Source organism: Lytechinus pictus, chromosome 3 (assembly GCF_037042905.1).
Source record: "Lytechinus pictus isolate F3 Inbred chromosome 3, Lp3.0, whole genome shotgun sequence".
Taxonomy (NCBI): domain Eukaryota; kingdom Metazoa; phylum Echinodermata; class Echinoidea; order Temnopleuroida; family Toxopneustidae; genus Lytechinus; species Lytechinus pictus.
In genome coordinates this window covers 4,576,329-4,600,336 of record NC_087247.1, presented here as the reverse complement: position 1 = coordinate 4,600,336, position 24,008 = coordinate 4,576,329, and the positions used below count along the sequence as shown (strand labels likewise).

At 35.0% G+C, this 24,008-nt stretch overlaps 1 protein-coding gene across 4 annotated transcripts in view; it reads left to right on the top strand.

Moving 5' to 3' along the window:
• Positions 1 to 6,740: 6,740 nt before the first annotated feature.
• The window catches only part of LOC129257955 (PX domain-containing protein kinase-like protein), a 34,531-nt gene continuing 17,263 nt past the window's right edge, over positions 6,741 to 24,008 (top strand). For all 4 annotated transcript variants that reach the window (XM_054896405.2, XM_064096164.1, XM_054896403.2 and 1 more), the window contains exons 1-9: positions 6,741 to 6,930; positions 8,973 to 9,374; positions 10,714 to 10,764; positions 13,298 to 13,532; positions 14,155 to 14,306; positions 15,597 to 15,776; positions 18,815 to 18,916; positions 20,622 to 20,783; positions 21,271 to 21,388. In XM_054896405.2, coding sequence (XP_054752380.2) covers positions 9,273 to 9,374; positions 10,714 to 10,764; positions 13,298 to 13,532; positions 14,155 to 14,306; positions 15,597 to 15,776; positions 18,815 to 18,916; positions 20,622 to 20,783; positions 21,271 to 21,388 — 1,102 coding nt within the window. In that variant the 5' untranslated portion in view covers positions 6,741 to 6,930; positions 8,973 to 9,272. The remainder of the gene's footprint in view (positions 6,931 to 8,972; positions 9,375 to 10,713; positions 10,765 to 13,297; positions 13,533 to 14,154; positions 14,307 to 15,596; positions 15,777 to 18,814; positions 18,917 to 20,621; positions 20,784 to 21,270; positions 21,389 to 24,008) is intronic.

The window sequence follows — 24,008 nt, the reverse complement described above, 5'->3', positions numbered from 1 at the left end:
TTACATGTAGCAATAATGCATTGTTTACTTTTATGTTGCGTTGAGCTTGATTTACAGTGAATTCAAAAGGCTGCACATAATGATATATCTGCAATTTTGATGTTTTTTATTATTATTATGATTTGCAGAGGTCGGTTTATTTGTGTTTCTTTTGTGCATTTTCAAGAAATAGCTTTGTAGACATTTTCTTTTCATGTGCAAGGTGCTATGAGTGAGTGAGTAGATACATGTTTATCTGGTTTGTTTTTACCTTGTTTTATCACATGTAGTGTCGTGTAGTCCTTGTGATGTGAAAATTTCATTCACTTACGCCTTCTCAAACTCTTTATAGACATGGGCCCTCTAACACATAGCTTAGCAAATGACTTTAGAATAATTTTTCTTCTATGATTGATTTCATTGAACATAATGTACAATCAAGCCTGAAAATCAATGGTATGATCAGTCGCTAAGCTTATGAATATGACTGGTTGGTAGTGAGTATATTGAGAAATATGCATGTACAACAGTCGTCTTACTTTACGGTATTTTAAAACATGGGAAAGTTATTTCATGCACTTCAAACAGATGCATGTACATGTACTAAGGCAGAATAAATGATATGTCCGATGAATGGCTTTTTATAATATGTTATGAATGATGCATCCTGGGTAAAGATCCAGAAACTAGTTACAGTCGCGAGTTGGTGCCGTTCATATTTGTTGTGGCATATGGGCTTAAACACTTCGAAATGCCAAAGTTACTATTAGACACCACATTATGTACATTTATATCAATCTCACATAGCTTCATTTTTTTTGGCAGGTGTAGTCAGAAATCACAAGGATTTCTGACCCCTCTGTCCTGAGACAACCATTTTAATCAAAAGACACATATCCTCTGCAAAAATACACCAAACCCAAGCAAACACAACACCTACCAAAAATTGCATGTGAAATGAAGTAATGTAGGAGAAAAATGAAGAAGGGTGATTGCTGTCATTTAAGGAACATTTTCTTTAATCAGTGGTTTATTAACAACATTTATTCAAATTGCAAGTAATAAATTGGATTCAAATGAATCACAAGCCTATTTCTAAATATAAAATAGGTTGAATAGATCATGTGAAACAATGCAAGGAGTCTACAAGTTTGGACATCATGAAGTGTGTATGTGTTGTAAAAAGTACTGAAATTTGCATAGTGTTTAAGATTAATATATATTTTGAGATTTCTGTGTGTTTCATTTCAAATTTCTCGAATTGTAAGATCTGATAAAATCCTGTTGTACAGATAGTTAGATTTTTTTTAAAAGAATGAAATAAAGCAATGTGAAATATACCACTGTTGCTAAGTGATGTATTTAGAAACAATGAGTCATTTTGTGTTTTGGTAAATGTATAGTGCTCCAAAGGGTTAAATGAAAGGTTGTTGGTCAGAATAATTCAGCAAATTTCATTGAAAGGGTAAATTAACCTGTATTTGTTGGAGAAACAATGTATTTCATCTTCTATGCAGTGTTATGATAATGAAATGTAGTGATGATGCAGTGTGTCCCTAGCTTGGCACTTGTAAGTTGTGTTGAGAGTCGACTATGATAGCCAAACTTGGTTATATTATTGTGGGGGTATGGGACTGTCGGCCCAAATTACAAACTTTATTACATGAAATTGTTGTTAAAGTAATGTATTGATTGAACTGTTAACGGCAAAACAATGCATTCTTCTATTAATGTATTCCCAATATTTTTTTTGGAAAATTCTGTGATTTCTTGTGATGAAAAGTTTTGCAAGTTTGGACCACTACAATATTCATGACCTAAATGTTTCGGCCTGCAAATCTGGTGGTTTATGAAGAAAAATTCCTTTTTATAGCTCTATCATAATTGTTTTTTTACTCTGAAAACATACACAGTTATGTATTTTTCTGCAAATATAAACATGGATAACCTCTTTAGTTCATATAATGGCAAATCCAATATTTGTTGGGTTTTTATGTATCCATCGTATATAAGGCATTTTCAGTTCCTGGTTGAGATAAATGTCACCTTGTTATAAAAATACTTTGTATAAATGATATCACATTAAAATATAAAAGTTGTTAAGTGTTCAAATGAAGAAATCATAAATCATAAACAGTTGACATATAATATTTATATGACAAGCTGTGCTTATAATTGCTTACCATGTTGATTCTTAATAATTAAAGAATATCTTGATTTATGTTATATTTATTGCTTTTCATAATAGTTTGTAATTTGTATTTTATGTATAAAGATGGACGCGTGTATAAAGTACATAGATAACTATTCTGAAACAATCAGAAGAAATGAGATATATATATATATTCCAATTTTGTGAAAAGGATTAGTAAAAAGGGGAACTATGGCAAAATTGATGTTAAATCAAATTGGCCATTAATTTGCAAGGCTTATGCGATATGCTGTTCTTATTGTTTTCTAATTTTAAGCATTTTTTTTGGGGGGGGGGAATCTTTGTGCAGCAATACTTAAGATAGAAGTTTAAAAATGGCAACTGATTTATTCTATTCATGAGGAAAGAGACCAATAGAAAGAAACTAGCTGCTTATTTCAGATGAATCGGACATGAATTGTTCTGATAATGCCATTTTCATGCCCTGTCAGATTTTTGCATGACCTCTTGTCAATCTTAAAAATTGTTAAAAGGCCAGGCCCACCCAGCAGCAAGTTGAGAATTGATGAAGTGGAGAAAAATCAAACAAGCATAATGCTGAAAATTTCACTGAAACAGGGAGTGAAACCAGATTCTTATATTTTAAACTTGGCCTGTTAGTAAAACAATATGCACAACTAATGTGGTATGCAATGGAGGAAATCTATGACATCACACACCCACACTCTTTCTTTTGTATTTCAAGTTATGCAATGGCATTTCAATTTAATATTATATGGAATGACATTTCTATACACTTATTACCGCTGAAAACATACATGTAGTTTGAAGCCACTTTGAGCATGGGGAATCATCATATATACTAAATATGATGTCATCACTAACTTCTTTCTGATCAAAATGTCATCACAAAAAAGGGCAAATACAATACTGGTATGATGAAAGAGAAAATAAATATTGAGTGAATAACCATAGGGTTAGGGTTGAGTCAATGGTGTTGTGCATGTTGTGCTAAATTTAAAATGTCACATAACTTTCTTACTTTACATCCTAGTTTAACATTTTCAATTTCATGCTTGTTTTATTTTTCTCATTTTTATTGAAATCAAATTCTTGTTGGGATGGACTGGGCGTTCGATGTTTGGTTAGTATTGCAACAATTTCATATGGTGAACTTAATTTAAATTTTAATCAAGCTGAAACAAAAATTAATGAGCATCTCAGACTCCACCAGGCAAATTTACCTGTTTTTAAGGGATTTTGGACAGCCGATTAGAAATAAACGGTGCTGAACAAAAGGTTCTACATTATTCTTAATACAGAAAAAAAATATCTGCATTGAAAGTTGACTAGATTATGAAAATGGATGTTATAATGAATCATTGCTTGTGGGTGTATGCTACTCGTCTTGATTATGACTACAAATGTCAAAGTTGAAATTGTAGCATTTTAGAGAAATGTACTCGGGACATGGGGAGCATTTCATGAAGAGTTCAGTCAGTGATTTCCATTGACAAATTTGCTCTGAGCCAATCCGATGCAAGGATTCCCAGTTGCTTGTAACATCTCTCAGTGAAATATCATTTGTGAAACTTTACATGAAATGATTCAGGGGAGCATTACATGAAGCATATATTTATGGATTTTCACTGAAAACTGTTATAAGCTATTGAAATCCTTGCATCTGATTGGCTCAGAACATAGGGGAATCATTGACAAGATACTCTGTGAAACTCTCCCCTGATATGTCAGTGGAGAGCTTAATGCTAGATGTGTATTTCTGTGGAGATTTCATGGACTGATATTTCACAGTTCTCTTAATAAGGAGGAAGTGAAAGAGATTGAATTGCAGCTCCGTATAGATATGGAGATTCATGTGGACTAAAACATTGTCTCTTTGAAAAGTATGTTCTGTAGGTACTTTTGTAATTGGGTCTTTGTATGGCTTAGAAAGTAGAAAAGACAGATTTGTTGATGAGTGATTTAAGATAGTACTAATGAAGTTATGAAATGTTAAGGGCATATTTACGATGGTAGAATGACTTATCATGGTCTTGGCTTTACACAGGGTCGTAGAATTAAAACAAAATCAAGTCAGCGGATCATTTCATTTATGAAATGTTTTATGTTCCCTATAGCCCTAAAACAGAAAACTGTATGAATTTGCAATATGTTGATATTTATATTTTCAAAAAGCTGCACTGAGGTGATTCTAATCACACTGTTTTTGCTTTGATTAGCTATGTTTGTGACTATTCATGTTTGCCCTTTTTTTTTTTTATAGATATGCAGCTTTTATTCTATTCAAATTGTCTGAAGAATTTCAACATGTAGTTGGGTTATTTGTAGAGAAAAGGCAAAAGGGCCAATTTTCTCCATGTACCTGCAACTTGGGAACTTGCGAGTGAAAAGCGCCAGATGAAATGTAAACTCCTGTCGAGTAGTTGATAACTTGTTTAGTCTTCCAGTATTGTCTCCGTGTGAAAGTAACGATGTACACAGAGACCTTTTCTTGTTAATATAGTGCAGTGCAAGGAAGAAAAAAAATGTTTCATTCATAACCAATAATCATTAAATATTTTCTACACAAATGTCTGAAATCGTGTGAATTCTCTATCATTTTGTTGTGTAGTATTGCATCTTTGACCTGTGGGTCTTTCACAAAGTTGTTCGTAAAGTTACGCACAGTTTTATGGATGACCTTATAATGGATCACCAGTCGTTCATCAAGTACTTTGTAAGTTATGAACAGCTTTATGAACACATTTTAATGATGGGGGGGGGGGGGGGGGGGTCGGGCACTGTTATCACAGGGTGGATGCCATTAAGCATGATAGACACACAGTATTTACACTTTTAGAATGGATCGTAAACACATATTCATCCCTTAATCTCACAGTACAATAGACACATATTTTATCATGTTTCCTCGACGCTGAGTAATGCCTCGGGGGTCGAAAATATCATGTGTTCCTGATTTTGGCAATTTTGAGCCCTTTTCACAGTTCAGGCATACTTCACCCAGCCATGAAAAAAAACAATTTTCACATACTTTAGTGTGAGCATGGTGCCCACCTTTTGAAGTCAGTATACTACCCCCCCCCCCCCTTCCTCCTGGTCTTAAAAGTTACCATTATGAATACCATTTACCACAAGAAAGGATCACCAGTCGTTGAGTTGCTCTTAACTTAACGAACAGCTTTATGAAACACCCACCAGGGGCCCGATGCATAAAAGCTACTATTATGGTAACTTTACCATCCAATGGTAACTACCATATGGTAACGATGCTCATCAGCCAATCAAAATCAAGGATTCCATGGTAGTTGCCATTGGATGTCAAAGTTACCATAATAGCAACTGCAACAAGGCCCTAACTTAACCATGGACTCGGAGTCGATCGAAAGCCTGGATTGGCTGTTGATCAGCATTATGATAGTTCCCATTGAATAGCAAAGTTACCATAATGGTAGCTTTTATGCATTGGGGCCCTGGGGCCAATTCATATAGGGCCATTCCACAGAGAGCAAGACCGCTGAAAGACCTTTCAAAGACCATGAATTTTGGTTGATCTTTCAGAGGTCTCTCAATGAACCTACAATGGTCTTTGAGGTCTTACACGAGTCCTGACCAATCTTTCAGTGGTCTTCGTGGTCTTCATGGGCTCCAAAACTTTTTGAAACGGTTCAAAACAGTCTTACAATGGTCTTACAGGAAAATGGTCTTTCAGTGGTCTTTCAGCAGTCTTTCAGTGGTCTTCCGATGAACTTTCAAAGGTCTTAATAGTCTTTCAATGATCTTTCGGCAGTCTCTCAAGATTTTTGCGGAGATCACTGTTAAGATCGCTCATGAGAGATCATTGAAAGACCAGGCAAAGTCCATGGAAAGAATTCTGAAAGATCACTTGATGCATAAAAGATCTCTGAAAGACCATTGAAAGATCTCTGTCGGACTAGAAATATCCATCAGTCTTTCAGAGTTCTTTGAGGGGTCTTTCTGAGCCATTCCACAGAGATGACAAATTTCAGTGATCTTGAAGACCGCTGTAAGACCTCACCAATTGTACTTTCAGTGGTCTGTTGCCATGGTTGTTGCCATATAATGGCAAAGTTACAACAGTTGTAACTCTTTATGAAATGGGCCCAGGTCTTTTTACTATTGTAACTACCATAGAAAGTTTTATTTTAATTGATTGCTTGCTGGGTCTGAGCTCTGATGACCATGCATGCATGACTACTATTTTTTTTGCAATGGGACAGAAAATGATGTTACATGCATTGTCCATTCTATATGTTGACTGAATTTTTCACTTGGCCAGATATATGCTTCAGTTTTCGCTTTATAGTCATAAACGTCTATTTATCACAAGATCAAATATCAAATTTTGCTCTACTAGAATCTATACATCAAAAGTTGGGTTGTTGATCTAGTTAGTCACATACTACTGATATAATCATCACATCATTTGTGACTTTTTTTAGTTCAGAATTTTTCCTGTACTTCACAATTATTCGATAAGTATTATGGCTATTTTAGGACCTATTATTCTGCCTAGTATATTGTGGATTTGAGAATTATTCATTTGAATGTTAACCTGATGGTAAGCTGCAACACAAAACCATTCATATTCTTCCCTAGGTACGTATCCTAGGTATAATTTTAGGCTACCATAGACGGAAATTAGCCATATAAAATACCATACGACTTGAGTTGACGGAGCAGTCGGCAGCTGACGAAAATCCATGACGAATCAGTGTTAAAATAAATGTCTCATTCTGTAAAGCCAGTGATAATTTTCCGTAAGTATTAAGCCTCCGTTGTGTATTCGATTTCCCCCTTTTTTATTTGATGTTGAACGTGTTATTTTTATTTGTGGATGGTTCAGTTTTTCACTATTTTTATTTCTTCGCAGCGCTGTACGCAGACGTTGCGTGGAGAAATATGCTGATGAGGTACCCGGTACGGTACGGCACCGTAAACAACGAAATTCATAGTCACAAGACGCCGGTCCCAGTGGGCACAGCGTGTCAAGCAAAGGGGATACACCCACTCGTAAGAGTCGTATCCCGGGTTGCTCAGCCTCAGGCTCAGCTCATCTGCTTGCATTTGACACTGTCACTAGAGCCCAGGCAGGGATCTGATTCTGAATAAAAAGAAGAGTCGGTGGGCTAACCGTTGTTCAAAATAAATTTTATTCTTTTATTTCCACAGTTTTAAAATTAAGAACAAGATAAAAACTTCAATCAAAGGCCATCATGCAGGTGTCGAGAATCAAATGATTCCTCTCAATAAAAATTAAAATTAAAAGTTAAGTAGGAATCTGTGGGGACCTAACTAGTATTACTTAAAGCTACGCACTTTGTTTACAAACGATAAAAACTATGCCAATTATAATATTTTAACGAATCATCTTTCACAAATTTGTGTTGAATATTCTAAAGATTCTTAACAAAGAAGAAAATATAAAAAAACTCACTTAATTAAGCTGTGTATTCCGAACACCTCTTGATTTCGCCGCTTGTTATACTATATAGAAGGGGTCCTAAAGCCTACGCACTCAATTTATCATGCAAAGAATAATTATTTCCTGGGCTAAATATCTGAATAATGTTCATATTCTTATAGGGAAATATGAAATCAAAGTGAATATAACTCAAAAATTCCAAACAGTTGCTGGTTTTCTCTGTGATTATTGCAGCCTCTGCTCTAGAAAAAAAAATGAATAGGAATCGTTCGTCACACTGCAGTCACAGCTGCACACAGGAGAGTGCCCTACCATAAATTGAAACATCCTCAATAAAATAACATTAACAAATCATAACAATTGGGAAAAAAAGTGTAGAGTAGATTTAACGTTAGGAACATCATATCTAGCTTAAGGTTGGGCATCGGCCTATCATCATGGGCATAGGCCATGGCTAATTCCCTGACCCTGATACATTTACAGATCAAAACTAAAATCTTCCAATCAACTTTTGACCCTGACGACTGACAGTGTCATTTGTCAAATGGCAAGAAACAAAAAGCTCTCAAAATCAACCAAATCAACAAAGAATTTGATCTACCGGTAATCTGAAAACAAATTATTTACGTTTATTAATGTTGTAGGTCTTTGAAAAAATACATTAAAAAAAAAAAAAAAAATTCCATGAGCAATAAAAAAGGAAAACTTGCTATCCAGTGTCTTTACCAGAAAAGTAGATTAACAATATCATTATTAGCGAAAACAGATGTGATGTCTTTTATGTTTATATGCAAATAACTTTTTTTCTTTGTGATGCACCCTTCAAGTACCAGTATTGTTATTGCGATTCTACAACTTACTCTGAAGTGAGATGTTGAAAATATGGCATGCCAAAAATATTTTATCAGAAAGGGCTTTGGAAAACTGTTAACAAGACAAGAAACAACCCCAGGATTTTTTTTCAATCAGAAAAAAATGTTATCAACAAAAATAATAGAAATTTAGCTGATAATTTACTATCACAAATTTTTATCAAGATTATTTTTTAAATGAAAAGTTAGAGTATTTTTTTTGTGTGGGTTTTTTTAGTGTTAATAGTTGCCTACAGGTGCTTGCCACTGTATTGCCTCTTGCTTGCCACTGCCTAGCAGGAATGAATCTCCTCAGAGTCAAAGGAGTATTAAAATTAGTGTTCACATGCCGCAAATGGCATGAATTTATGTTATGAGATACCCATGTATGCATGTTGCTACCTTGATTTTGAGAATTTTGTTATCTGAAATCTGTGTTCAATCTCACATATTTTATCCCTTTTCAAGACTTTCTATCCAATTTAAGGGATAATATTAATATTCTTTCTTTTTCCCCTTGTTGCAGGAAATCCAGAAATAAATGTCACTGTAGTATCAAAACAGGCAGAGCTCAAGAGTCTTGCTGCTCCTGCATATAACATTTCTTGGAAACTAGACAAGAAAAGTTCCTGGTCTTAGATCACAACCTGATCAGAAGGAGGAAACCAAGGAATGATTTCGCTACGTTTAGCAAGTTTTGGGTGCGGTAAGAGAACAACACATCTCTGAGGATTGAACAAGACGGTTTAGGATCTTATTGTTTATATTGGAATTATTATGTGATATACCAAATGTTTTGAAGTGGAATCTTGACTGGACTTTTACCATGGCTGTTTTTGAGAAGAAGAAATTTTCAAAATTGACGCTTGATGACACAACTCCATTGACATGTACCATTGAAGCTGCACAGAACTTGGAAAGTCATACTGTGAGTATTCTAATTAATCTGCAAAGTCCCCTTTTTCTTTTCTATTTTTTGTTGTTGTTGTTATACACACTCATTCAATGAACAAGGTTATGATATAACCTTGTTCTCAGTTATATATCTCCATGTGTGGCAAAATAAGGATGGCAATGTTTGGCTTATTTTCTCTTTTTCTTTGGGACAAATGCTTGATTTTTTTACACTGACAGTTTCCATTACACCTATTCATCATACAACTTGGCCCTTAAGTAAATTTGATTCTTTAAATTATTTGTTTCTTAATTAAAAATAGAGATTAAAAAATGAAAATTTTCTTGCCATATTATTTTCCACCAATAGAGGGCGTACACAAAAATATGCCCAAAATTCAAGTTTTTGAGCGCTCTAGTGAATACAAAAATTATTCCTAAGTTACAAATGAAAAATAAATTGCAACTGTATGGAAATTAGTAATTTTGGTCACAAAATTGATATTTTAATCATTTTTAAAGTGTGTGCTCTGTACAGCATTGGCATGCCATAGTCCAACCTGTAGATTCCCCACAGGCAGGGTGGTTGCAGTGAACAAGTGATTATACAGTACATGTAGATGATTATGATTAAAATGTGTGTGCATCAATCATCATGTGTAAATATCATTTTAAAATATGAAATATATGATTTTGTGGCATTTAAGTGACATCACATAACAACCCGTTTACAGAATAAAAAACCTCCATCGGCTGATGAGCTTGTGACTCTTTATAATTAATAATGATAATGATAATAATAATAATAATAATACATGAGATTTGTATAGCACACTTTCCATCTTCATTAGATGCTCAAGGCACTTCAGAGCAGCACAACAAAAACTACTATAAATTTGTCTTGTGTAATGTATGTATTCCCTAGATAGACATCCATCATTTTTTTGTTAAATTTATTTATTTTGTGTGTGTGTGTTCCATTTCTGCCATCCATCCAGATTAGAATGCTGGTTTTTGACCAGTAATATGCCATCGAAATCTGAAAAAGAAAATTTTTGACATAATATGCATGCAATTCAGCTCTGTTTATGGTGAAACCATTCAAGCATTAAAAACAAGAGTATCTGATCTATTATAAACCACATTTCATGAGAAGCCACAACTAGTAGCCTATAGTTGGCTGGCTTTTGGATCTAAACCACATTCTCACTGTAATCGATGTGTCACAGTTGACAAACACACACCTGTTACAACCAGGTCTTGACAATGTCTTCTAACACATGTACAGCCTTGAAGATTCTTCAAGAATTTTTTTATACTTTGATCATTGTATTTATTCTGCATTGTTTCATTATTCTCTTACTGTTCTGAAGGACTATGTGATACGTGTTCAAAGGGGGCCTAACCCTGAAAACAGCTGGCAGGTGAGACTAATTGTGCTTCTAATTTACTGGAGAAAGGAAATGGGTGATAAGAGTTTGGAAGTACTTAATGTTTACTAGAAATTGTGTGCTAAAGTCTAAGCTTATATATATATGTACATTCATCAAAGCTCAAAACATTTGTAGAACATCTGGAAAAGAAAAGAGGTCTATTGAGAAAACATGAGCAATAGGATGAGGCCATTCAAGAGGGTTGATAAGAAAGGGAATTTCATTCTGTTCATGTAATCTACAAGTACACATTAAAGGTGACATGCAGGGACTCAGTTTTATAATTATGAGGGGAGCAATAAAAAGCTCTGCTAGAACTTTTAAGGAGAGCGGTAGAGGAGCACTGCAAAAAGCTCTTCTTCAACATAAAAGGGGAGCGATTTGTTCAATTAACAAAACAGATGGAGGAAATATATGTACTAAGTTACAATCAACAACCAAAGGAAGGAAACAATGGAATATGCAATATTTATAATTGTTTTACAATGTATTGTAATTAGATTGTAAAACCTGTTTGAGTGAGGTTTTGACTTTGGCTAAAAGTTAAGTCACTGACAATTTTTTTTGGGGGGGCTCCATTTTAATTTTTTTGTCAAATTTCTGGGGCTAATTTTGCATTTCGGGGTCTCTTTTTTATAAATGCTACTTTTTTGTATTTTGAGGAATACCTGTACACTTATTAATGAATTATTACTTTTTGTTAAATATTGTATAATTTTTTTTAGGTTATTTTTTCATGCTTAGAATCTAGGATGTGGGTGTGTGTGTGGCACTGTGCGTGTGTGTGTGACTGTGAGTTGGACTTGGATATAAATGAATTCAATATCTAATTTCTACTCCGTCTATTCCAGTACAATACCCTGTACTCGGCCATGTACATGTAATAAAGGCCCACATACCCTAACTTTTCCTGAAGTTCTTTGAAAACGCAGATCTCCATGAAAATTGCATTTCTCTATGGGGGAGTCTAAATTTGGTGAGAATGTATTCATTAAGAACTTAAATATACATGACAATGAAGAAATCATCAAACTTTATTGGCAGTTTTGAATAATATACCTGAAATGTAAACTCTGTCTGAAACAGAAAATCACCATCACTGAGGTCTTTACTGAGCGAATTGTCCCCCAGAGCTCTGGCAGAGAGACAGAGCTCCGACTGGCTACATGCGCCAATGCGTTCGTGCGTGAGCCTGCCGCCGGCCTTATAAAATAGATGGAGCTTTGTTTGATGATTTACTTTCTGATATTTACCTCATCCCATAGAAAAAGAAAAGAAATGATTTTTTAGTTATAATTAATAAATAAGGTAACTTATTTTGGATGTTAATAGGCCGTTTTGAAAAGCAAAGCCGAATGACAACTCACCAATGCTAGGTTACTAGACTCTGAATTGTGATATCTGTAGGGGAAACATGTGCATTAGAAATTGCACATGGTGCGTGGTAGTCATAATGGACCCCTATACATGCAACTGTTTCCCGACCGTTGCGTTGATTTTTTTTTCCATACCTGGTACCATGTGTATGGATATACGTGGTACAGAAAAAAAGACGCAACTTCGGAATTTGAAACTGCGCTCCTCGCTATTTTCAAGGCTTATTCATGATTTTGAGTGTGGATTTTGGATGATTTTTAAATGGTAAGTGGAGCTCGAACATATGGCGTTAGTGGGCCGTTGAGTTGTTATCACTCGGCAATGATTTTGGGTGATTTCGAGGGCGACTTTAGGCATTTCCGCGCAGCTCAGCGATTGCGAGGCGCGCTATTAATCGCGCTACCTAAAATGGATTAAGGCGCGCATGTAGCGCGCGATCGCTCTTGCGCACCTTAAAATCGAGTCCCTGGACATGCTAGAGGAAATTGTGGTTGTATTGTGTGAACATTGATGTGATAATAAAGTACAATTTATCAATATGTGATATAGATTGTTGCCTCTGAAAACATAGAAATGGTGGGAATCAGATTCATCTGTTCAATACATTTATCCACATCCAGTATAAAATGTAGTGAGTGTAGAGTATTCAGTATTATGTAGGATTGAACATATTCAGTACTTTGCCACATTTTGTGCTTTTGCTCAATAACGTTGACATAGAGCTCTAAAAATCATACAAAATACATCAGAAGAAATAGAAGAATTTGTATACCTTTCTAATACCAATATTTATTATTAACTGGCAAGAAATGATGAATTTAAATATCACTAAAATCAGTCAATTGACCACATGAAAAACATCCAAATAACTTATTGCATTTTACTAATTTGTAAATTGATAAACTTCCTGAGACATTCTCTGGGTACATCTAATAGCAAAAATGTAGCAATAAAAGTACTCATAATTTAAATACTTTAAATACTTCAAATAATTCATTATCCTGGAAACAGGTTGAGATCTTCATTGCCGTTGAATAGTAAATTATATTAAATTTAGATAATGGACATTATAAATAATTTGAATTTTCTAATACATTGTGATCTCAGAAATGAAGAAGTACACATTTAATTTTCCGTCTTTTCATAGATCAACAGAAGATACAGTGATTTTGTGACCCTTCATGATGGGCTGAAAGTGAGTGGTATGGAACTAGGTCTACCACCTAAGAAAGTCTTTGGTAACATGGAAAGAGAGTTTATAGCAGAGAGACAACAAGCATTGCAGGCCTACTTAAACAGGTTGCTTTCACACCAGCTGTTATTTTCATGTTTTCTAGTCAAGAGGTTCCTAGATCCTACTAATTATGCTCCAAATGGTGTAGGTGAGTACTGTTTTCCACCCGCCATTGTAGATTGCCAGAGGTTTTATGTTTTGGGGTCGTCTGTTCAAAAGCTCAAATGAGCAAACAAAAGACATTTTAAAGTGTTTCCGATTAACAAATGAAAGAGCCATCATCAAAAATTGGATGGGATTGCAGTGTTTCACCTTCAAGCCACTGTCAGTTGTTTGTTAATAAAAAGTTTGGAAATAAGGGAAAGTCTTGCAGCTTTTGCATTACATAATATAGTGAATTCTTATTTCTAATTTCTAACTCAAAATGATTTGCTATAAAGTGAAAGATAAAATACAGTATTTATTTGTATTAACTGGTGTGTACCATTATTCAAAGTAGTATTTGGCTAAGATGGACATGTGCTTTGCTGTATTAAGTTGAAATTTGCCCATTGAGAATGAAAATTCAAACATATTCTTGTTCTTATTTCATTCCTGGATACAAAAACACAAAGCTAATAATAGCAATTAATTGTATATATTTTTACGATTGATACACATACATTGTGGTCATTGGAATCAACTTGATATAAATTGTTCTATGATCATCTCTAGGTTTTGTGTTACTGGTTCCTGCTCATGAGGTTTTTTTCATTTATTTTGTTGGTCAGAGGATGCATTGCAGCACGTGTCAATGTTTTTCCGCTCTGAGCCCCATTGGGATGTAGTCGAGCCGCTGAAAGACATCGGCTGGAGGATAAGGAAAACTTACTTTATGGTTAGGCCTAAAAGTCAACCTAAAGTGAAGCAAGTCCTGGCATGGGTAAGCAATTAAATGTTATCCTGTGGAAGATATGGCAATGACATTGGTGATTATTGATCAGAGCGATAATGATGATGACGACGATGATGACGATGATGACGATGATGACGATGATGACGATGATGACGATGATGACGATGATGACGATGATGATGATGATGATGATGATGATGACGATGACGATGATGATGATGATGATGATGATGATGATGATGATGATGATGATGATGATGATGATGAATGACGACGATGATGATGGTGATGATATTATATGATGCAGATGGTGATGATGATGTTGATGGTGACGACGTCATTGTTGATGAGGAAGGTGTATATGTTTATGATGATGTTGATAATGATCAAAGGAATATTGATGTTCAGGTTATAATATCAGTTTATAGAATGAGATACTGAAATATTGTAATTTTACCAAAATTTTGAGAGAGAACACAATGGAATATATTCTCCCCACAAATGATGGGTTATAATCTCCCTCAATCCTTTTAAAATTTACAAAATCAATTCCTGAGCCTTTTAAGGTTTAAAGCATTTAGAGGCACAGGTATGCCCACGATGGGGGTCTGTAACAGGAAGTGCAGTGATTTTCAGCACTGAGCTCCGAAGGCCAGTGTGGGAGGGAATTTCTAGAGCTGATCGAGCGAACTCAAGTTGGTGTAAATCACCTAGAACTTAGAAGGAAGCATTGTAGAATTTTCTTTTGAACTCTGGGAACTCATAGTTGGGAGGGCATGGATCAAGCGTATTCATTTCTAGTCAGTCCATACAGTTTTTATGAGGTATTAAAGTTCGATACAATTAATCATTTTATTTGTCATTTTGTTTACATACAATCATCTTTCAACAGGAGAAAAAAGGGCTATTTCTAATTAAGTCCAAAGGTTAAAAATTTGACCACAAATTTATCTGAAAATATATTGACGTATACTGTAGTTTCTAGTCATTTTATGACAAATTTGTCAAAGATCATCATTAGTAGTGGTACAGTGTATCATATAAAGATGATATTACAATTGTTGCTGACATGGTTACACATGGCTTGCAAAAGTATTGATTGATTGATTGCATTTATTCTTTTTCATTTCAAAATTGAACAAAATTTTACAATTTTAATAAGGCAAAACAAAAAAAATGTAATATACAGTAACGAAAAGGGAACGCACTGGAAAGCAAAGCTTGTTAATGTGGGTTCCCTCAAAAGTATTGTCAAATAAAACCCATATTAATACTTATATAATGGTAATAATGATAAAAATGATAATTGATTTGCAGAGTTACTACGGTCCAGACAAATACCTCGACTACAAAGATCTTGTGCCTATCATGAAACTCTTGCCAACCATCCAACATCCGTTCATCTACCCCGTTACCTATGTGTCTGCCAGTGACTCGGGTGGGTTAGCCATACGCACATTCCACGGCACAGGGACACTCAAAGATTTTATCTGTAAGGTAAGACTTCAGATGCGATGATGAAATTGTGCAAATTTGTAGTGTAAACACTAACACATCAAACGATGTTTCACATGATGAAAACTTACAGATTTTATCTATAAGGTTGGTCTTCTTATGTTTTAATGTATTGAGTTTTTCTAGTGTAAACACATCAAATAATGTTTCAGATGAACACTCCTGTCATTTGATAATGTATTGATTAATTTTTTGTGTAAACACATCAATTCATCTTCCACATGAACACTCAAATATTTAATCTTTAAAGTTGGTCTTTTCATGTTTAATTTATTGAATAAATTTGTAGGCCTACTGTAAACACATCAAACCATGCGTCACAGGACATATCTGTATGACAGTCCTGTTATGTGCTAATGTATTGAGTTTGAAATATCTTGTGTAAACACATCAAATCGTGTATGATTTGCATCACATGAACACGCAAAGATTTCATCTGCAAGGTACGTGTGGGTTTTCTCATGTGATAATGTATTGAATAAATTTGTAGTGTAAACATATCAAATCATGTGTCTGTAGTACCTTATGTATTTGTATGTCTCTGTTAAACTAAAAACAAAACCAGCCTTCAATGAACAGCACATGAACTGAAATTGAAAGGCATTACAAATTTATGTAATTATAGTTCACTTTGCTGTTTATAAAGCTATTCATCATGTGTAATACTTCATGTTTGATCAAAAATTAGGTCAGACAGGCAGACAAGTAGTTTTTTAACACTGTAGCTTAAACTGCACTGTACAAAAAAAATCTGAATGAGTATATAAGTAGAATTTGTGATTATTTTTCTTTTTTTTCCAGTAGTTTTAACTTGTCTTTTAATTTATGGTACTTGATTTACTTGATTTATTAGGGTTCCATATACATTTAAGAAAATTCACGTATTGCTAGCTTGCTTTGATTTAGTAAATCTAAATCAATTAGGCAAAGATGATTATTACTTATAAAATCATGTTGAATGTACTTATATTTTTCAATTAATGCCTTATTTCAATAATGCATGAATATTCATTAGAGCAAGTAAATGTTTTTTTAATTTTTGTCTCGCCTGCATAGCAGAGCGAGACTATAGGCGCCGCTTTTCCGACGGCGGCGGCGGCGTCAACATCAAATCTTAACCTAAGGTTAAGTTTTTGAAATGACATCATAACTTAGAAAGTATATAGACCTAGTTCATGAAACTTGACATAAGGTTAATCAAGTATTACTGAACATCCTGCCTGAGTTTCAGGTCACATGACCAAGGTCAAAGGTCATTTAGGGTCAATGAACTTAGACCATGTTGGGAAAATTATTTTCAAAATCTTAACCGAAGGTTAAGTTTTTGAAATGACATCATAACTTAAAAAGTATATAACTTAAAAAGTATATGGACCTAGTTCATGAAACTTGGGCATAAGGTTAATCAAGTATTAGTGAACATCCTGCTCGAGTTTCAGGTCACATGACCAAGGTCAAAGGTCATTTAGGGTCAATGAACTTTGGTCAAGTTGGGGGTATTTGTTGAATTACTATCATAACTTTGAAAATTTATGGATCTAGTCCATGAAACTTGGACATAAGGTTAATCAAGTATTAGTGAACATCCTGCCCGAGTTTCAGGTCACATGACCATGGTCAAAGGTCATTAAAGGTCAATGAACTTTGGCCATGTTGGGGGTATTTGTTGAATTACCATCCTAACTCTGAAAGTTTATGGATCTAGTTCATAACACTTGGGATATAAGAGTAATCAAGCATCACTGAACATCCCCTGTGAGTTTCAGGTCACAAAACCAAGTCAAAGGTCAGTTAAGGTCAATAAACTTAGGCCATGTTGGGGTAATTGTTGAAGTGCCATCATAACTTTGAAAGTTTATGGATAGAGTGAATGAAATGTGGACATGGGTGTAGTTGACAGTCTTAAGTCTCCGTTCAAATGTCATTTATGGTCAATGAACGTGGTATTATGTCATTATATGAATGATGTTTTTGTGAATGATTATTTTATAGTAGTTTTCAAAGTTAGCACTGCTGCTATATTAAATTGCGTAATGCAGGCGAGACTGCCAGAGGCGTTCCACTTGTTATTAATAATTGTCATATCTATTTGTGTTTGAAATTGTTTTGGATAAGGGTGTGCTAACTATTTCATTCTTTTGTTGAATCAAAGAAAGAGCAACATTAAATTCATTTGAATAGTCATTTTATAGAAAATTTCAGATTTCTTTTTAGGTTTTTTGAAAATGCTTATATTATTCTCACTGTTATATTTGTAAGAATGAAACGATCGCGTATAAATGTCAGTACCTATACATGTACAGGTAAGTGACAATGCACAAAGTCTAATGTTTGGATAAAAGATGTCTAAGATGAAAATGATGCCACTAAAAGTGGGACAATGGGGGAGCGGACTTTCGAATTCCGAAAGTTCACTCCCCCATTTTATTTTTTCAAATATTTTAGTGATTGTTATACGTAATTGAATTAAGTTATTGTAACTTAATTTTCTTGAGTAAAATGGATACAAAGAAAATAAGTAAATTTTACTTAAAACTGCCAAACTCATAAAATTAAGGTAATTTTTTGCCACAATTTTATTGAGTAATTTCAACTAATTTTTTTTTTATAGTGTGGTATGCAATGTACATTCTATAAGTGTCTTGATTTATGAAATGTCAATGAAGTACAGTAATGTTTTTCATATTATATTAGTTCTTTTTTATTATATTGTTAAGGTATAAGATCGTCACTTTAAAGTTTTATTTTGATAAAATCCATTCATATCTGATATGAACTATTTATATCTAAAATTCATAATCTTGAATTTACACGTAGCTATAATTCCAGTTTTTCCATAATGTACTTGAGTAAGTAGAAAACTTTTCCTATACGGTACTTTACGAATACAGATTCAAATTAAAACCATATTCCCATATATGGCTCCGTCCAAAAAATGACCTCATAACACCTGTAAAAGCACACTTACATGTACATGTAGATAATCTATAATATAACTCATATTTCTCTTCCATTTTCAGGCCAAACCAAAGGCACATTATCTGAAAAAGTATTGCTTGCCTAAATCTCACAATGCTTTCAATATTATGAATATCAAGACGTATGGTCGCATGATATTGGAGGTAAGACATATTTTGTTTTATTATTAATGTTAGATGTTTGCACAAAAATGGGCCAATTTCCACTTTATCTACATTCACTTTGTTTACTTTCCATTTGGTCTCATCCCATGGTCTTGTCCTAGTTGGTCTAATTGCCACTTAGCCCATTTACATTTGTTGTCTGATTTCTAATGGGCTATACCAATTTTGTCAAATATCCGTAAATTTGGTCTTTCATCTCTTACATGTAGTCCATATGGTTATATTAAGTGTCTATGAACCAATTTTTCATAAATTTACAAAGTGAAAAAGTTAGCAGACAAAGTGAAAATAAGATAATCTGGGGTCTGTTTCATAAAACTTGTTATAATAACAAATGTAAATCCTTCAATCTGATTGGCTTATAGTACATTTGTAATAGAAATTGTGCATTCGTCTTTATGGAATGGGACCCAGGCCATTAATAGATTAAATGACAGTCAGTCCAAGTGAGTTTTAGACCAACTGATAATTGGACTATGTGTTGATTAGACCAAATTGATTGTAGACCTAGTGGCCGGGTTTATCTATGCTGTTGTTAAGACCATCTACTCGTAAAGCAAGTGAATGGAAACTTTAGAAAAACCCATGTTAATGTGAGGTGAGGATGAGTATTGAAAAAAGAGCATCTATGGTTTGCATGTGAGTTTGTATATTATTCTTGGAATGTGAATCATAGGCGCTATGAATTAGATTTTCGAAGGTTGAGGCTTTTAAGTATTGAGAGTAAAATATGATATCAATGTTGTATCACCTGATAAAAATTCAATCATAAATATTTTTGATTTTTCCATTGTTTCCCCTCATTTCCCTTCTTTCCTGTCCCCTTCCAACCCTGCTATCTCATTTTCCCTCTTTCTCTCCCCCCTTATTTACCCCCTTATTACTATTATAGCATTCTACCTTCCCTCCCCTGCTGCCCCTTGTTACTCCATCCCTTCTTCCCTGTCTCCTTTATTTCCCAATTTTCCTTTCTTTTCACTATCAACCCTCAACTTCCTACCTTCCCTCCATCCCATTCCCTCCATTTCTTCTGGCCTCTCTCCCTCATCAACTCTTTTTCTTTCTCCTCCCCCATATCCCTTCAACATTCTACCTTCCCTCCTTCATTTGTACCTCTCCTTCCCTCCGTCCCTTCCCTATCTCTCCTGCACTTTCTCCCCATCCCCTCTTCCCTTTCATTTCCCCCTTATCCCTGTAACATTATACCTTCCCTCCTCCAGTTGTCCCTCTCCTTCCCTCCATCCCTCCTGTCCCCCTCCCCTCTTCCCTTTCACTTCCCCTTTATCCCTTCAACATTATACCTTCCCTTCCTTCATTTGCCCCCCCTTCCCTCCATCTCTCCCTCTACCCTTCCATCCCCTCTTCATCATTCCATTCTTCTCTCCCTTTTAATAGTCTACATTCCCTCTCTCCCTCCCCCTCTCTCCCTCATACCCTCTTCCCCTTCTCCCCCTTACCCATTCAACATTTTACCTTCCCTCCCTCCATCCCCCTTTCCCTTATTCTCTCTTTCTTGCTATAATTCAGAAAAGTTTCATCATACAAAAATCTGACGAATTGTTTGCTAGTATGCAGAACTTTCCCTTACTTAGCACTATATAGATGTTGCCTAGTATTGTTATCATTAATGAAACATTACAATTTATTGGATCATTATGTTGTGTTTATAAACTGCTTATTTCAGGCATTGAAGTTCCTCCATGAGAAGGGTTTACCTTATGGTCACCTACATACAGGGAATGTGATGTTAGAAGGGAATGCTTGTAGATTACTTGATATTGAGAACACTCTTCTAGGACTGCCATTTTTCTACAGAGGATACCTCTCGCACTTCAGAAAAATCAATGTAAGTATTAGTATTAGTTTTGATGCAAGAATGCTCTTAGCTTTGATAATACCCCCAATTTTTTGTTTTCTATAAATCGAAGTCCATGTTCCTTTGGTGTTTCTATGTTGTTTGGTGAAATGCATATTGGTAAGGCAATGAATGAGATATGTCGGTACAAAACATTAAATTTTTCATAGGCATGTTCTTGAAGCCCTATTTTGGTTGAATTGGCCATTAAAAAAAAATAGGAGGACTGTTAAGGTCTAAAGTTTGCTTTTGCGCTCAAATTTATTGTAAATTGTGCTCTTAGAACTACTATATTTGTGTATCATAACTTTGTTTACTTTTTTCAATGATTATTTATGTTTTCTGAAATTTCCAAATAAACAGTATTCATGATAATGATAATGCTCATTTGTAATAATATGAAAAATAACAAATGTAGAATGAAAACAATCAAATAGAATATAATGTTCATTGTACATGTCTTTCTGAATTTTTCCAGACGACTGAAGCAGTTGATGTTTATTCCTTTGGCCATCTTCTATACGAGATGACTTTTGGAGTTCCTCTGAATGTCCCTTCAAAAGATGATTTCCCCCACACGATACCTCCCCCAATCAGTGAGTAACAAATCTTATGTATTAATTACTGTCTTCTTAACAAAAATAACTGACTAAAAAAGTGGGACTTCTCTACATTACGCCTCTCCCACCTTGACCAGTCAGTAACAATGTTTATTCAGAGGCAATGGAATATTGCTTTTCAACCAATAACTTTCTAACAAATCGCTGTGCAGCATATTTTTCACAAAGAAAAACAAGGATCCCTATATGACTTCCTATACTTGTCAACTTTCCTGATTGGTGATATCCATTGTCTCAAATTATCCTTTGCCAAATGAATAAATACCAACTAGAAAACTTGCCTCGAAGAGTGACTTCTGCCACACAGTATTCCTTTCTCTAAACTTGCTATATTTGCTAGCCTTCATCCAGGCTCTTGTTTGAAATTGTTAATGTCTTCCCTGCTATTTGCCTCTTGTCTTGGCTGGTCTTTACCCCCCCCCCCCTCCAACACAGAGACAAACTTTCAATCAATAACACCATCTACTAGTATGTACTTGTATTAAGATTCCTGATGTACAGCCTGTATTAATACTAACCAGGTTGGTTACTCTTTCACAAATGGGTTCCCTGCTTGAGCGCTGTGGCCCAGTGGATTAGTGTCCGGACTTTGAAACAGAGGGTCGTGGGTTCGAATCCCAGCCATGGCGTAATTTCCTTCAGCAAGAAACTGATCCACAATGTGCTGCACTCAACCCAGGTGAGGTAAATGGTACCGGTAGGAAGCAATTCCTCAAGAAGCTGTGTGCGCTGTGAACGCCTAGCTTAGCCGGGTAATATAGGAGCGCCTTGAACACCTAACAAGGTGGATATGTGCGCAATATAAATACCCTATATTAAACACCCTATATTAATGTAAAGGAAAGTTCATCCTGATTATAAAATTTGTTGCAATTCATAATTGGTTGCAATAATTCAGAAAACAATAGGAAAATATTAACGAATGTTGGGCAAAAATATATTCAAGAACAAGGTAGTTGTGAATTTCAAAAGATTTAATGATATGATACCGCAAGCTAGCAGCTACCCCTCCCTCAATATAGATACCATAAAATGTCATTTCTCAGAGCTTGATAATGCCTGTAAATTCATTATGTCATCAGACACATCACTTCATATATTAATTCGAGATTGAGAAGAATATTTTTAGCCATGTTTAACCACCAAAAATTGAGAATTAGTGGAATTTCATATTTGGGCAGCTGTTTATGACCTCACAAATATAAAAATTCATAACTGTCTAAAAGTTTGATGGATTTTTCATCCAAACGTGCACCAATATTCAATCCTTCTATTGAAACCAACTTATTGGCGGGTAAACTTCCCCTAAATTGCTCCATACACCTGCTGTTATGATCAGATCTTTAAATGACCTGTCCCTGTAAGTAATAACTTCCTCCATATTAGCTGAAACCTCATTCAGTCCTTGGTCCTGATGAAAGATGACAGCATCAGACAATTAGCTTCTACCCCCCCATACCCCTCCCCCTACGACACCCTCGTATAACCCTGATATATTGGAACCTCCAATCCCGAGTTCTGGTGAAAGCTCCCCTCCCCTTCTCTCACCTCCCCTCCCCCCTGCTTATCTTCCAACCTGTGATGTATGTACCTGGTTGAAACTGAGTGTATCTTGAAGAGGGCAATTTGTCAGCCTTGTTGATTCTGATTCTGAATGAAAAATAAGCATTATGCTTATTCTTTCAGTTTGGACTATCTATACATACTCTTGAGGTTTATATACATGTACATTTATTTGTATACACTTGAGGTTTTACGTAGTAAGACTATCCAGTTTTGTGTGTTAAATGCAGAGCACATATCAATTGTTTCATACCTTATAAAGCTTGACCATTAAATTTTTATATTTCATCACATTTCTTCATTTTAGTATTGTATTGCTTATATAGGGACAGTGATTTTCCGCGATCGCGGAAAACGGACGGAATTCACGGAAGCGGCCTTTTGAAACAGAAAGTGGCTTTTCAAACGGACAATCACGGAAAACATGTTTTTTCTCAAAATGCACAAAATAGCAACAGAAATTACTCCCAAATCCTCAATAAAATACGAATATCAACTGAAAAAAACACAATCTCACTTTGCAACAACAATCATGACAATCAACACATCGTAACTACAAGCCCCTCCATCACTCGATCATATCTAAATTAGTTTACACTCACGTCCGCATATAAGGCAGAATACGGCCGTGTGTTGCTGCCCTCTGCGTTCGGTCATGATATAATGATCACGGTGATTCAACAAATCCAAAATGGCGGATAGGCGGAAGTCGTCAACTACTCAAAACGATGTCCGAAAAGTCCCCAAATCAGCAATAAAATCCCATTTAACCATAAAATAATGCTAATAATATGAAAGGTTAGAATGCATTCATGTAGATTATGTTTCTCTAAATAGTTTTGAGCTCGAATTTCTTCGATTAAAATGGATTTTAAAGCGATGTTAGTACATTGGTAGATGCAAATTTTGACCAGCGCTAGCATTTTGACAACGCTACTCATCGCGTATTGGTTTTCTATGTAACGGAATTGTCACTTTTTCATGTACACAAAGTCTATGGGGAAACGGAATTTCCGTTTTCAGACGTGCTGAA